The 15,162-nt window shown below is 50.9% G+C and overlaps 1 protein-coding gene across 1 annotated transcript; it reads left to right on the top strand.

Moving 5' to 3' along the window:
- The first annotated feature begins 529 nt into the window (after positions 1-529).
- Positions 530-14,125, top strand: SPINK4 (serine peptidase inhibitor Kazal type 4). The gene is given in 7 exon segments (XM_061199216.1): positions 530-563; positions 7,180-7,329; positions 7,418-7,520; positions 11,643-11,682; positions 12,526-12,638; positions 12,789-12,800; positions 14,089-14,125. Coding segments are annotated over 7 exon segments (489 nt in total).
- Positions 14,126-15,162: the final 1,037 nt, after the last annotated feature.

Consider the following 15,162-nt stretch of genomic DNA (forward strand, 5'->3'; position numbering starts at 1 on the left):
TTTTTTGATTGGGTTGTTTTTTTTTTTAATATTGAGCTGCATGAGCTGTTTATATATATTGGAGATTAATCCTTTGTCTGTTGATTTGTTTGCAAATATTTTCTCCCATTCTGAGGGTTGTCTTTTTGTCTTGTTCGTTGTTTCCTTTGCTTTGCAAAAGCTTTGAAGTTTCATTAGGTCCCATTTGTTTATTTTTTTTTATTTTTTTTTTCCATTTGTTTATTTTTGTTTTTATTTCCATTACTCTAGGAGATGGATCAAAAAAGATCTTGCTGTGATTTATGTCAAAGGGTGTTCTTCCTATGTTTTCCTCTAAGAGTTTTATAGTGTCCGGTCTTACATTTAGGTCTCTAATCCATTTTGAGTTTATTTTGGGGTATGGTGTTAAGGAGTGTTCTAATTTCATTCTTTTACATGTAGCTGTCCAGTTTTCCCAGCATCACTTATTGAAGAGACTGTCTTTTCTCCACTGTATATCCTTGCCTCCTCTGTCATAGATTAGTTGACCATAGGTGCGTGGGTTTAGATGATGGTGCTCTTTACCCAGATGGAAGAACTGAGAGGTAGGACATCTCTGGGTAGAGAGGAGATGGTAAGTGGACTTTTGGACAGATTGAGTGAGGGGTCCATGAAATCTCTCTCTCACTATTTCTATCACTGCCCCAACCACAGCATTTTATAAATATGGCTCAAGTGTCCATGTGTCCATTCCACCTCCCCACCACTTGTGAACTGCAAGCCCTTTGAGCATAGAGATACAAGTCTCACTCATCTCTGTGGTTCCAGGACCCAGCACAATGACAGGTACCCAACAGTAGGTGCTCCATTAGTGTCCATTGAATGACAGGCTGGGTGTCCCCATGGAGAGATGACTTCAGCCCATTCCCATCACTGAGTCTTCCTTGGAGTCAGATTCCAAACTAGTAGATGAAATCTCCTCTTAAAGGAGTAGAGGGGTGTTCTTTCCTCCCACTGCCATCGTGTTGGGTCCTGCAGCTTTGGACCAGGTGGAATGGGAAGTGGCCAGACCTGGGACAGGTTGGGTGGCTGAGGAGCCCAGGATAAGACAGGTTGTGGAGCTGGCTGTGTCCAGACCAGGCCTCCCTGGAATGGGTGCCCACACCCATTCCTGCTGCTCACAACAGGTAGATGGGCTGGTAGGGGCACTTGAGGCGGCGGAAGGGTGGAGCAGGATGTGGGCTGAGGGGCCAGGTAAGATGGTCCAGGGACAAGCTGGTTGTGTTGGCCATACCATCTGGCAGGCCCAAGACCTGACTGAGTTCAGTTTATTCACCTTAAGCCAAACAAGGCCTCTGTCCCCACCACCTATCAACAGGGCTCATGACTCAGACCTAATGGATCCTGGGTTGCCGTCGTCAAGGAGGGGCTGTATTCCTAGAAAAGCTGGGCGCCAGTCCAAGTCTCAGTAGTCGAGGTGAAGTCTGCTGGGTGAGGCTGGGGTGTGTCAGCTCAGCCAGTGTGCATGTCCCAGGCCTTCACTCTGACCTGGAGCAGGAGATGGAGGAATCACCGGCTCCCTTGCCTGAGCCCCATTCTGTCCTTACTGTGTTGATCCCAGCACTTGTGTACGTGCCCAGGGCTTTTAGGTCTTGACCTCGGCTCTGCTCCCAGGAATCCCCACTCAAGGCACTTCCTTGGCATCACAGTGGCTGCACACATCTCCCCTCATACTCTCCTCCTCAGGGCCCTCACAGCTGCCCTGGGAGTCAGGCTGGTGGTGGTACATATCAGCGGGCCCATTTCTCAGATGGGAACACATGCACAGGCCCAAAGAGAGGAAGGGAGGCACCCAAGTTCATCCAACAAGTTGGTGGCTGTGCTGAGACCTAAGTATGAGCTGGCCCTCCACTCCTGGCACTCACTTCTTTGGTCACTCCACTCCAGCCACAATGGACTCCTTGATGCTTACTTCCTGAGCATGCCAAGCTCGCTCCTGTCCCAGGGCCTTTGCACTTGCCGTTCCTTCGCTTGGCAGGCTCTTTCCCCGGATCTCTGCAGGACCATTTCCTTCTTGCTCACATGTCATTATCTAAAAGCAGCCTCCTCCCCTTCTGTCACATTCTCCCCTTACGCCATAATTTCTCTTCTGTATAACATATCATGTGCTTATTTTGTATTTCTTTGTTGTCTGTCACTCCACTAGAATATAAGCACATGGAAGGCAGGGACTTTCTCCACCTTATTCACAGCTGAATTCCTGGTGACTAGAATAGTGCATGAAATATAGTAGGCACTTAGTACATATTTGTTGAAGGAATGAACAAACTTAGATCTCTGGGATGCAGAGAGGTACAAGGAGAGAGTTCAAGGTCCAGAACTCTCTCCTTGTACCTCTCTGCATCCCAGAGAAGCTAGAGCAAGCAGGTAGTGAGGGAGGGTTGGCTCAGGCTGGAGGGAGACAGCCCCTTTGCAGAGACGCACCGGGCACTCTGACCCAGGCTGTGCCACCTGGGGTCTGGCCTGTGTCAGCGGCCTCTCTAGGGTTCTCACGACCTCCCAGGAGCATGGAGGGACCGGTGGGGATAGCAATTGCCTTCACTCCACTGCTCCCTCTTTTCCAAAGCTGGGACCATCTCTGTCCTTGGACCCACTGTCTTCTGCCCCCTCTTGGAACTGTTACTCAGTATTTACTGGGCACCTACTGTGTGCCAGGCCCAGGACTGGGCACCCAGAGAGCTTTATGAGCAAGGTGGATAAGCAAATGCCATGAAAGCACGGGGCAAAGACTGATGGAGGAAGGAGGGGCAGTGGGAGGGGGGCATTCAGGAGGATAGCAGTGACCTTGCCCAGGCTGGTGGAGGGCAGTAGGAAAGGTTTCAAAAGAGGGGGATATTTGAGCTGGTTTTTATAAGATGGGGCTGAGGGGGATAGAGATGGGAGACCCAGCATTGCCGGCAGAGAGAATAAATCATGCAAAGGGTTCAGTAGAACTGAAGAAGTGTAGGTCCAGAGTGGGGCTGGGCAAAGATGAGGCTGAAAATGTAGGTTGGAATCAGAGGCTGAAGGACCTTGAACAACAAGCTGAGGACCCTGGGCTTTGTCCTGCTGGCAGGGGGCACCATCACAGCGCTTTGGGCAGGGGTGACTTGGTCCAATTTGCATGTTAGGAAGCTCGTCCTGGCCGCTGTGTGCAGTGGTTTGGAGTGGCAGGTGAGGAGGCAGGGATATGAGCTAGGAGACTACTGAGGTAGCCAAAGATAGTCTAGGTCAGAGATGAGGGTGGCCAGGCCCAGGGTATGGCATTGGGTGGAGAGGGACGGCGCCAAGAGCTATTGAGGAAGCAGAACCTATACACTTAGTGGAAAAGCAAAGAAGGCCGCAGGCTTGGCTCCCAGATTCCACAGCTGGAAGGTGGGGGCCAGTGATTTGGCCCCCCTGACCATTCCAGGCTTGTCTCATGCCCCTCTCTATTCACTGACGTCACCTTGGCTACACTGGCCTCTCTGTTCCCTGGATGTGCCAAGCTTCTTCCTGCCTCAAGGCTTTTATACATTCTGTTCCCTCTGCCTGCAACACTGTTCCACTCTGCTACAGCCTGCCCCGCCCACTCACCCTGTGGCCTTCTCTGATTTCCCAGATGGATAGGTCAGTCTTGGATCCTCCTAAAGCACTGAGCGTGTCTCATTCATGGGACTTATCCCAACAGTGATGATACAGTTCCGCTGCTCATTTAGTACCAATCACTCAGTTAACCACAAGCTCCTTGAGGGCAGGAACTGTGTCTGACTTATTCCCTGCTGTATCCAAACACTCAGCATGGAGCTGGGCACCCAGCTGCTCATTAAACTCTTGTTGAATGAATGGGTGAATTTCAAATTAATGAATGAGGTTTATTTGGATACATTAACATCCACAGGGATGTTGCCCAATAGCAGTTGGATATGAGTCAGGCTCACACTTTGGTGGGAGGACAGATTAGGAAGTTTGTTACTGTGAGTGAATCTAGGAGGTGTTTGTCTGAGGAAAGAGACCTTGGGCAGCGGGGAATGGTAGGTGGGCTTGGCAGCCCACAGGCTGCCCTTGATTTTACTCTGGACTTTGGAGGATGCAGAATTCAAGCTTTCTGTTCCCTTGAACAGCTAAAACCATTAGCAGCCATTCCTGCCACAATCATAGAGGTCTAAGGTCCAAAACAAGGGAGGTGACAAGCTCCTTTGCTCCATTCTGTCCCCTTCTCACTCTAACCTGGGACACTGGCAGACAGACCTGGGGACCAGGTGAGCAATGCTGAGAGACCCAGGAGCTTCATCATATGCAAGGGTGGGGGGACTTCCCTCGTGGTCCAGTGGTTGAGACTCCACGCTTCCACTGCAGGGGGCACTTGTTCGATCCTGGCTGGGGAACTAGGATCCCGCATGCCGAGCAGCCAAAAAAAACAAAAGCGAGGGTGGGGGCAGGCAAGGGGCTGGACCTGCTCAGCCTGGAGGTGCTCATCTGGGGTTCGTGCAGGTACAGGAGGCTAGACAGGGAAGCAGACCTCTTGTGTGAGGAAGGGCTCTGTTCAAAACCATCCAACAATGAAGACAAATACTGTGTGATATCACTTATATGTGGAATCTAAAAAATAAAACAAACTAATGAACATAACAAAACAGAAACTGACTCACAGATATAGAGAACAAACTAGTGGTTACCAGTGGGGAGAGGGAAGGGGGTGGCATGATACGGGTAGGGGATTAAGAGGTACAAACTACTGTGGATAAAATAAATAAGCTACAAGGATATATTGTACAGCACAGAGAATATAGCCAACATTTTATAATAATTATAAGTGGAGTATAGACTTTAAAAATTGTGAATCACTATGTCGTACACCTGAAACTTACGTAACATTCTACATCATCTATACCTCACTAAAAATATTTTTAAAAATCAAACCTTAAGAAAAACCCATCCAACAATGAAACTTCTCCCCATCACTGGAGGATGGATGGCATCTTGGTGGGGCTGCTGTAGGAAGGTCTGAGTGGAAGAGGAGACAGAACCTAGATGACCTTTAAAATTCCCCTTCCTTTATGAGATGGCGTTCTTATGTTAGGACAGGAAATCACGGTTAAATATTTGCTCTGCCCAGTTAAGCAATGGAAGGACATCTGCCACCTATCCTTCCACCTCAGAGACATTCCTGAGAAGGGGCAGGAGGATCTCAAAGCTGAGTTATGGACCTCAGGTTGGGCTTGGCTGTGGATCCCAGGCTTCTAACAGCCTGTGAGGGTGATTGTCTGGCTGCCTGTGGCCCCCAAAGGGGCTATTCTTGAACAAGAATCCTTCCCATTGATTCATTTAACTATTTTTACGACCTATTTGTAGGCTTGAAATCATTCAAAGTAAAAAGGTTTTTTAAAAAAAACAAAACACTGATTCAAATATTTCAGAGTAGGGCTCAGCATCTGTAGTTTAAAGTTCTCCCTAGGGAAATTTATCTGCAGATGGAGCTGAAAATCACGGATCTAAACGAATTAGAGAAATGCATATGTAAATAAAATTTTGTTATTCTCTTTATAAATCAGAAATTCTTTGGGGCTTCCCTGGTGGTGCAGTGGTTGGGAATCAGCCTGCCAATGCAGGACATACGGGTTCGGGCCCTGGTCCGGTAGGTAGGATCCCACGTGCTGCGGAGCGGCTGGGCCCCTGCGCTACAACTGCTGGGCTTGCGCTCTGGAGCCCACGAGCCACAGCTCCTGGGCCCGCGGGCCACGACTCCTGAGGCCTGCGCGCCTGGAGCCCGTGCTCCGCAACAGGAGAGGCCGCCGCAGTGAGAGGCCCACACACGGCAGCGAAGAGTGGCTCCCGCCCGCCGCAACTGGAGAGGGCCTGTGTGCAGCAAACGCAGCCAAAAATTAATTAATTAATTAAAAAAAAAAAAAATCTTTGAAAACAGATAACCAAATATCTTAGTCATATACCTGTATAAGTAAGGGGAAGTTTTAGATACTGATTTTTCTTTTTTTAATTCTTTTTTTAAAATTAATTAATTAATTATTTTTGGCTGCATTGGGTCTTCGTTGCTATGCGCAGGCTTTCTCTAGTTGTGCCGAGCGGGGGCTACTCTTCGTTGCGGTGCACGGGCTTCTCGTTGTGGTGGCTTCTCTTGTTGCAGAGCACGGGCTCTAGAGCACAGGCTCAGTAGTTGTGGCACACGGGCTTAGTTGCTCTGCGGCATGTGGGATCTTCCTTCACCAGGGCTCGAACCCATGTCCCCTACGTTGGCAGGCGGATTCTAAAACACTGCGCCATCAAGGGAGTCCCCTAGATATTGATTTTTCCTGAACAGAATGTTATCTGTATTTAACCCATTTAAATGTAAAAGGACATAGACTACATGCGAAGCGTGAGGGCATCTTCCTTACAATATGTTTTATTTTACCTTTTTTTCCTCTGTCAGTTGTACCCTCTTCATGGTGCAAAAAAAGAAATAAAAATAAATGAAAAGAATAATTTCTATTTCTATTTATACCTCATTTCATACTCTGCAAAGTGTTTTCCCATCTGCTATCACCACTCTCGTCTTCACAGCAGCCCTAGGAGGGAGACAGAGCCAGAATTATCTTCCCCATTTTATGGTGGGTAAATTGAGGTCCAGTTTAACAAAAGCGGCTTTTCTGAGCTCACGAAGTTGGTTAGTGTCGGCACTGGCAAAGGAACCCATGACTCCAGCCCCTTTTCTCTGCCTCCGACCTCCTTCCAATTGCTGCTTTTTTGTTCTCTTTTTGATATCTCTGTCTCAGTCTCTCTGAATTAGTCTCTCTTTGTTTTCCTTTCTTTTTTTTTTTAAATAAATTTATTTATTTTATTTATTTATTTTTGCCTGTGTTGGGTCTTCGTTGCTGTGCGCAGGCTTTCTCTCTAGTTGAGGGGGGGGGGCTACTCTTCATTGTGGTGCGCGGGCTTCTCATTGCAGTGGCTTCTCTGGTTGCGGAGCACGGGCTCTAGGCATGCGGGCTTCAGTCGTTGTGGCTCGTGGGCTCTAGAGCGCAGGCTCAGTAGTTGTGGCGCACGGGCTTAGTTGCTCCACGGCATGTGGGATCTTCCCGGACCAGGGCTCAAACCCGTGTTCCCTGCATTGGCAGGCTGATTCTTAACCACTGCGCCACCAGGGAAGCCCCTGTCTTCCTCTTTCTACTTCAGTTTCCCTCCGCCTCTTGCCTCTTGCTTCAGCCCTCGGGCTGGAGTCAGCTTTGCAAGTTGTCCAAACTTTTTCTCACTTCCAAAATCTGCTGGCCATAGCCCCAGACCCCGCCCCAGGCCACCACAAGCTCAGCGTCTCTGCAGAGAACAAACCCTTTCTAGATGCCAAGGTGCAGATAGGTGACACCTCCGGCCTCTCCATCTGGCCTCAGGTAAGATAAGGGTGGGGATCAGCCCTATAAACAGGCCCGCATCGTCCCTGGCCCAGGCCCCAGCTCACTCAGGCCACGTCAGCCCAGGATCAGCACGGCTGTCCACCTGTGGGTGCTCACCCTGGCCTTGGCTGCCCTCTTCCTTGTGGACACGGGTGAGTAGGCAGAGCCTGGATTCTCTGTGGCTTGGTGCTGGTAGGTGAGCTTGCGTGGGGCAGAGGCAGGGCCTGGAGCACCCTCTAAGGCCTTGGTTTTCTGCATATACCTTCTTTCTGCACCCTGGGCTAGGAGAAGAGAAATCCGGGTTCAAATCCTAACTCTGTCCCAAAATTGCAAAAGTCCCCTCCCCTCTTGGGGCCTCTGTTTCTCCAGCTATAAAGTAGGAGGTTGTTCTAGTTCAAAGCTGCACTGAGCAACTACTGGGCTAGAGATCGGGGAGGCAGAAGGGAGAAGTCTTATCTCTGGGGAGATAGGCAAGTCTGGTGGCTATAGGGTGGTGGGTGCTGAAGAAAGCCTGGCCTGGTCCTCTTAGCTCCCATCTGCTCTGACAGGCTGTGGTTGTGGGGCTGAGAGCAGCCTTGTGAGCACAAGGGAGCCCTCGCCCTGGGCTACACACATGCCCGCAGGAGTGGGGCCTGCTCAGGGCCTAGGGCGCCTCTGCAGTCTCGCACCTGCTGGGTATCAGGCATTGTTCTGAGCCCTTAGAACTTATCAGTGAGCACACCAGAAAAAGAACTGTCCTGATAGGTCTTTAAATCCAGTGGAGTCTGAGGGAGGGGAACCAACAATAAACAACATAGGTGCAATGTATGTTAAACAGTATGTTAGAAGGTGATAAAGGCTAAGGAAAAAAATACTGGGCAGGGTGATGGGGATTGAGAGGGGGGTGCAATGTTAAATCGGAGGAGTTCTCTCTGAGAGGCTGATGTTTGAGCAAAGCTTGGAGGAGGCAGAGGAGTGAGCCATGGGTGTATCTAAGAGAAGTGGGTTCCAGGCAGAGGGAACAGGCAGTGCAAAGGCCCTAAGGTAGGAGCATGTCTGAAGCGTTTGAGGTACGGCAAGGAGGCCAGCGGGGCTAGAAGAGAGTGAGGGGCGGGGTGCAGAGAGATAGGAGAAGAGATGATACAGGCAACTGGGAACTATATTGGGTGAGGCCTTGAAGGTCAATGTGAGGACATGGCTTTTCCTTTGAGTGAAATGGGAGACACTGAAGGGTAATGAACAGAGTTATGTGTTAAAAGGTTTGCTCTGGTTGCTAAGTTGAGAACAGACTAAAAGGGGAAGCAGGGAGACTACTTAGGACACACCTGGACAAAGTCATGATGTTACAGAGCAAGGCCCAGCAGGACCCCAGGGACACTGGCCTCATGGCCAGTCTCAAACCCATTTCCCCAGCTGGGGACATAGACTAGGGGCTGACGCAATAGAGAATGGGTCTGCAGACTGGCCTGGCACAGCCTGCTTACTCCCAGCCTGGCATCCATTCCCTCAGCAGCTCTCTTGTTGGGAACACTGAAGAGGCTGCCCTAAAGAGAGTCCTTTTGCCCATTGCAGATTCCTGCCCGGGCTGTGTGAGGAAGGGGCACACTGGGCCAAGGTCAAGGGCAGTCTGGGGGTAAATGCAACTTCCCACGTCATCCAGGAAGAAACTCTGACACCACAGGGTTCTGAACTTCTCCCCCGCAATGCACATTAGTGGTCAAATCCTGGACACTCACTGTGTGGAGGGCATTGCCACTTGGAGGCAGAGACAAAGGAACCCCAAGGCACTCAGGTCCATCGGAAGGCAGGAGTGACCCGGTGAGTGGGTGAGCACACAGTGGTGTGAAAGAAGCTACTAGGGTCTAGCTGTTTGCGGCCCCCCAAATTCATATGTTGAGATTCTAACTCCCAAGGTGATAGTATTGGGTTGTGGGACCTTTGGGGGGTGATTAGGTCATGAAGCCAGAGTCCACATGAATGGGATTAGTGCCCTTATAAACGAGGCCCCAGAGAGCTCCTTCGCCCCTTCACCACGTGAGGACACAGTGAGAAGGCACCGACTACTAACCAGGAAGAGGGTTCTTGCCAGACACCAAGTTTGCCGGTACCATGACCTTAGACTTCCAGTCTCCAAAACTATGAGTAATAAACGTTTGTTGATAAGCCACCCAGTTTATGCTATTTTTGTTATAGCAGCCCAAACGGACTAAAACAGAAGCCTAAGTCCAGGCCTGCTCAGGAAACCCTGGGGGATATCAGGGAATACTTCACTGGGAGGTGGTCTGCGTCTTGGAAGGAGGGTCTGAGTCAATAGGAGGAGAAGGAGAATAAGGACATTTCAGGCAGAGGGACCAGCATAAGCCAACACAGAGCTTGTTCCAGAAGAGTGAGCAGAGAGGAATGGCGGGGGCGTAGGGGCATGGGGAGGCGTACGAGGAAGTGAGCCCAGGGGAAGTTTGGGATCAGCTCATGCGGTGCCCTAAACGTAACATGAAGAGGCTTAGTGGTCATGATAGGGAGCCTTGGAAAGGCTTTATATTTTTTTTAATGCTTTTCCCCCACTAACAATTATGCACCACGAAAGGCACAAGTCTTATCACTCAATGAATCCTATTCAATGAGTTTTGATGAGGCATATACCTGTGTAACCCAGACCCTTACCAAGATACAGAACATTTCCATCACTCCAGAAAGTTCCCTCATGTCAGTCAATCCCTGCCCTACCCCACCCCCGCCCCAGAGGCAACCACAGCTCTGACTTTTTTCCACCATACATTCTTTTGCCTGTTCTAGAATGTCACACAGATGAAACCATACAGTGTGGAGTCTTTTGTGTCTGGCTTCTTAGGCGTGTTTTTGAGATTCAGCCATGGTGTTGCATGTTATCAGTTATTGGCTTGTTTTTACTGTTGAGTTGTATTGCACTGTACGTGTGTATCACAGTTTATCCATTCGTCTGTTGATGGACATTTGGATAATTTCCAGTTTGGGTAATTATGACATGGAAGGGTTTTGAGCAGTGTGGTGACAAGGCTAGATTTGCATGTTGACGCTTCAACAGTGCATCAGAGGTCAGTTTTGGTTCCCTTCTTCCTCTCTGCCTTGGAAATCTCTTGTAATAGCATCTCCAGGAAAAGCTAAAACCACAGCGCCTTGCCCACCTCTAGGGATAGAGAGCTCTCCACTTCTGGAGACAGCCTCCTTCATTAAGGCATAGCTCCCACTGAGAGAAAATTCTGGAACCCACACCTGCTTCTTTGCAGCCTCCTCACGCAGATGAACTCTGCCCTGTGAGGTTGAGAAGAGCTCATCTCTCCCATGGCCCCATGACAGCCCTTCGGAGACTTCAGGAAGCAGCCTGCCCTTCTTCAATTTACATGGATACCTTTCCTTACACCTGTGGCCTTAGATACAGCTCCCGTTCCCTCATCCACCTGTCACGCTTGCCAGTCACATCGCAATTTGCTCGTGTCCTGTAAGAAGTTTGTCCAGACCTCGAGGGGCCATGGGGCATGACTGCGTGTGTGGAGTGACAGATCCATGTGCAAATCCAAGCTCTGCCCTTAACAAACTGTGTTGCTTTACCTGCGAGCCTCTTTCATAAGCTGGTCAAGTTCCCCGGGAAGCAGACTCTGGGGAGTGCTCAGGGGGTAACACCTATGAGGGATGAGGGATGTTGACTGTGATGCAGTGGAGCTGGGATGGCCCATTAGCATCATTCTGAGCAGAGATGAGGAGTTCAGACCGTTGTACCCACATCACCCTGACATTGGATGCGAGCTGTTCCTGGGTTGGGAATGCGACCTTGGGCAAGGCAACTCCATTCTCTGAGGGCAATTCCCAGGAAAGGACTCTGCCGTGAGCAGCCAATACTCCTGGCAGCTGAGGAAATGAGTGCCTCTGGGGGTCGCAGACCACTGCTTCCTCTCCTGCCTGTTACACAGGCTTGAGAAAGCCGTGAATAGTAGTCAAGATCACGTGTTGTCAAGGCCTGGTACACAGTAACTGAATTATTTTCATTGCTATTGTATGGAACATAACAATCCCAGTGGGATCTGACTAATAACGAACAGGCTGGACTTTCATCTCCCTAATTCTAGACTTTCTGTCTCAGTTCTTGTAATACAAGGTCACATGAGCTTTCTGGGAGCCCCTGTCTGGTGACTCACTACCTTACCTTGAGGAATTCCAGATTGGGTGGTGGCTGGGACAGATGGCCCAAAGAAGCTGTCCTCAGGCCCCTGGACCTGGGGCCTAGAGCCAATATCACCTAATTCTTACTTCTTTGCCTTTCAGAAGTGCCAGTGTCGGGGCAGCAAAGTTCATTTTCTCAAGAATGGTAAGGCAGCTGCTTGCGGTTCTGGCCTCAGGGCTGCGGATCCGGCCTTCCTTCTGCAGAGGGGAGCCCTCTCATCCATGCTGGGAAACCAGGGTTCTTCTTCTTTACACTCGGGCTCATACACCTTCAGTGGCTCCGCAGTGGCCAGGGTGGCCTCCTGAGCCTGCATGCTCCCCAGGTTAGCCCTTCCAGGCTGAGCAGGCCCACCCACTTTGCCAAAGATTCACGGCTAATCAGTGCAGAGTTCAGGTCTCTCGGGCCTGGGGCCTTCACTGCTGCAGGGCACTGCCCCCCTCACCCTATCCCTACCCCAGACCCCAATCCTAGTCCTGACCCAATTCTGACCCTGACCTCAGGGCTGGCTTGAAACCCTCTCAGACTGAGCTTCAATTAAGTCCCACTTCTCCAGCCTTCTCATACTAGGGGCCTGATAGGTCATGCGGGCCAGGGTGAGTTCAGGAGCCCCCAGGGAGGCGGGGCCTCCTAGGAATGATGGGTGGCTCCGTCTCCCGGGGTCCTCAATAGGACCAGCAGCAGGGTTCTATTAGACCCCGTGAGGAGTGTGTGAGCCCATAAAGACAGGCACTCACCTGGATGCCCGCCTACTTGGGCTCAGCAGATATAGGTACACACTTATGTACACACCCACGGTCGTGTACACACACATAAGCAAACGTGCCAAAGGGCCCTGAGTGGTTGGTTTCATGCTCTTTGGACCCACACTGGGGCCTTTTTGAATCTGGCTCCTCCGTGGAGATCCCCGCCTGGCTGCAAGCAGAGCCCCCAGGTCCCTCCTCTCTGCCTCCAAATCCCTGAGAGCCTCCCCCTTCCTCTCTTCCACAGCCCATCTGTGAGCACATGGCAGAATCTCCAGTCTACCCCTAGATATATGACCCGGTCTGTGGCACTGACGGGGTCACGTATGACAGTGAATGCAAGCTCTGCTTGGCTCGGATGTAAGTCCACCCCCCCACCTTCCCCTGGGTTGGCTTGGGTGGGCCCCATCTGTGGTGCATATGAGTCTGAAAGGAGCAGGACTTGACCTGCTTCTTCCTTCACTCACACTTGGCCTGGGAAGAGTCCTCCAACATTTGCCCATAACAGAGTAAGACTGTCAAGTATAAATCAAAAGAAGGCACATGGTTCCAAGCAGAAAGCCCACTGGTGGGGGGTTTGGGGTGAGGGTAGAAACTCTGGGCTCTTTTCCTTGTTCTGCCCCCGACTGACTAGGTGACCTTATTTGTTCATTTATTCCTCCAGCCAACAATTATTTATTGAACACCTACTGTGTGCTGGGCACTGGGGATACAACAGGGCATAATAAGCTAGACAGCATTACCGGCTCCTGGGGCAAACAGTCATTCTAAGGGGGAAGCCAAGCTGAAGGTCAGCCAACGGCAGCATAGAATGCTAAAGGCCCAGATGGGGGCGCACAGGGTACTGTGGGTACCAGGCAAGGACAAGGCAGGGAAGACTTCCCAGGGGAGGTGACACCTCAGCTCAGCCCTGAGGGATAAGTAGAAATTAGGTAGGAAAAAGAAGAAACAAGGGAAGGTAATTCCAAGTAGAGAAATGAGTTTGGAAAGATCTAGAAAGGAAAGAAAGTTTATATTTGAGGAAATATAAGAAGGTGGGTATGCTGGAGTACATTCTCATTTAAAGGAGAATGGGGGAGAGGCAAGAAATGAATCTAGAGCGAGCAGGGCCAGAACATGACCTTGGTACATCGGATCTCCTATTTGGTCTCATTTCTTCATTCATAAGACCTTGAGCCGGCCAGAGCTAAGTGAGAACACAGAAGAGAAGAAAGTCTTTGGAAGCTGCGATACTCTAGACAGATGGACACTGCCCTAACTTGGAAAACGATCATGATAATTAAAGACCTAGGGTTACATTGGGCGTAGAATCGACAAGCTGTGAGATTGGATGCGAGGGGTTGACAGGCAGGAAGGAAGCAAGAGCAACATGCTGGTTTCTAACTTGTAGGCTTGGGTGGCTGGTGGTGCCACGTGGCGGGGGGCAGGGTGTGTGTGGCAGGTTTGTGGGGCGATGATGTTCCTGGACAGTGGAGCCTCTGAGACATCCCAGCGGCGATGTACAATGGACAATCACGCGAACAGGCCTGGAGTCTAAGACAGAGGTCCAGGCCAGAGACAGATTCGCGGCTAAGAGCATGCAGAGGTGGTTGAAAGCCCAGGAAGCTGAAACCGCCCGGGGGGAGGGTGTACAGAGGGAAAAGCTGTAGAAGGATATGCCCAGGGAGCCCTGGGACCTCCCCCGCACTGTACACTGGGTGGGTGGGCAGAGCTCAGCAGGGGGTCTGGACTGGGCCAGGGTTCCTGAAGGGTACATTATGGTTCCTGAGGAGGTGGCCTCATCCTTGTCTGCTGTGATCCTAGAAAAAAGACAGGACATCCAGATCGTGAACGATGGCAAATGCTAACCCCACAGGAGCCCCTTGAGCCATGAAGCTTCAGGCTGGAGAACCGTGGTGGGCATAGAGAGGATGTGACATGAAATAAAAGATTCAGCACAACCCGGCCAAGTGGGTCAGTGTCTTTGGGGATCCTGGGGAGGTGGTTGGCATGGGGGTAATTTTGCCGTCCTCCCTACTCTGAATCTGATGTCCTCTCCATCACTCTGGTGCTCCTCAACCCTGTCACATGTTCCCCTAGAGGTCCCAGGCATCTTCTGCCTTCTCGAGGGGGTCAGGACTCTGAGAGTCAATCCCTGTCCCCAAGGCTCTATCCAGTGCTCCTGTGTGCCCCAGCCTGGCCTGTCACTGAGGTCAAGAACCTAAGTGAAATCTGTACCCTCTGCCACTGCAAGGCCCAGCCTCGAACAGCCTTTGGGAGGGTCCCATACCCCTCACAGTTTTCTCCCTGGGCTGTACCAGCACCCCAAATCTCACTTACACACACACACAGACCCCCCCCCCCCACACGTCGACACTATCATGGCTGATATTCCGGTGGTGTTCATCATACATCTGACTGCTCATTACAATACTGAACTAGGTCTGTAATTGTTGACAACAGGTGCTGCCCCAAGCCCTTGAGTGTCCCCCTGCACCCTGGCCACCATAGCAGGATCACGTCCAGACCCTGCCCTGCTCTTTTGGTCAACATCCATTCTGACTGGTTGTTCAGTATGTTGACACTGGACACACACAGCTCACAGGCACTCACACAATGGCCCACAGGGACACGTAGCATTGGGAAATCCCATCACAGACAGAGATCCCAGCCTGTGGTATATGTCAGATACCCGCTCTTGGCCAAGGCTTACAGGAGGAGCCTTTCGGTAGTGGTGGAGGTGGTGGGCAGAAGAGAGTGGAGAAGGGCCTGGCAGGCAGCAGCAGGGTCACACAGACTCAGATTCCTGCTCCAGGGCAGGCAGCTGGAGCAGGAAATGCTCGGCGGGAAGACACACACTGGGAGGAAAGTGGGGGCAGGGAGAACAGGAACCAGCACTCCCTGG

This window comes from Eubalaena glacialis, chromosome 9 (genome assembly GCF_028564815.1).
Source record: "Eubalaena glacialis isolate mEubGla1 chromosome 9, mEubGla1.1.hap2.+ XY, whole genome shotgun sequence".
Classification (NCBI taxonomy): domain Eukaryota; kingdom Metazoa; phylum Chordata; class Mammalia; order Artiodactyla; family Balaenidae; genus Eubalaena; species Eubalaena glacialis.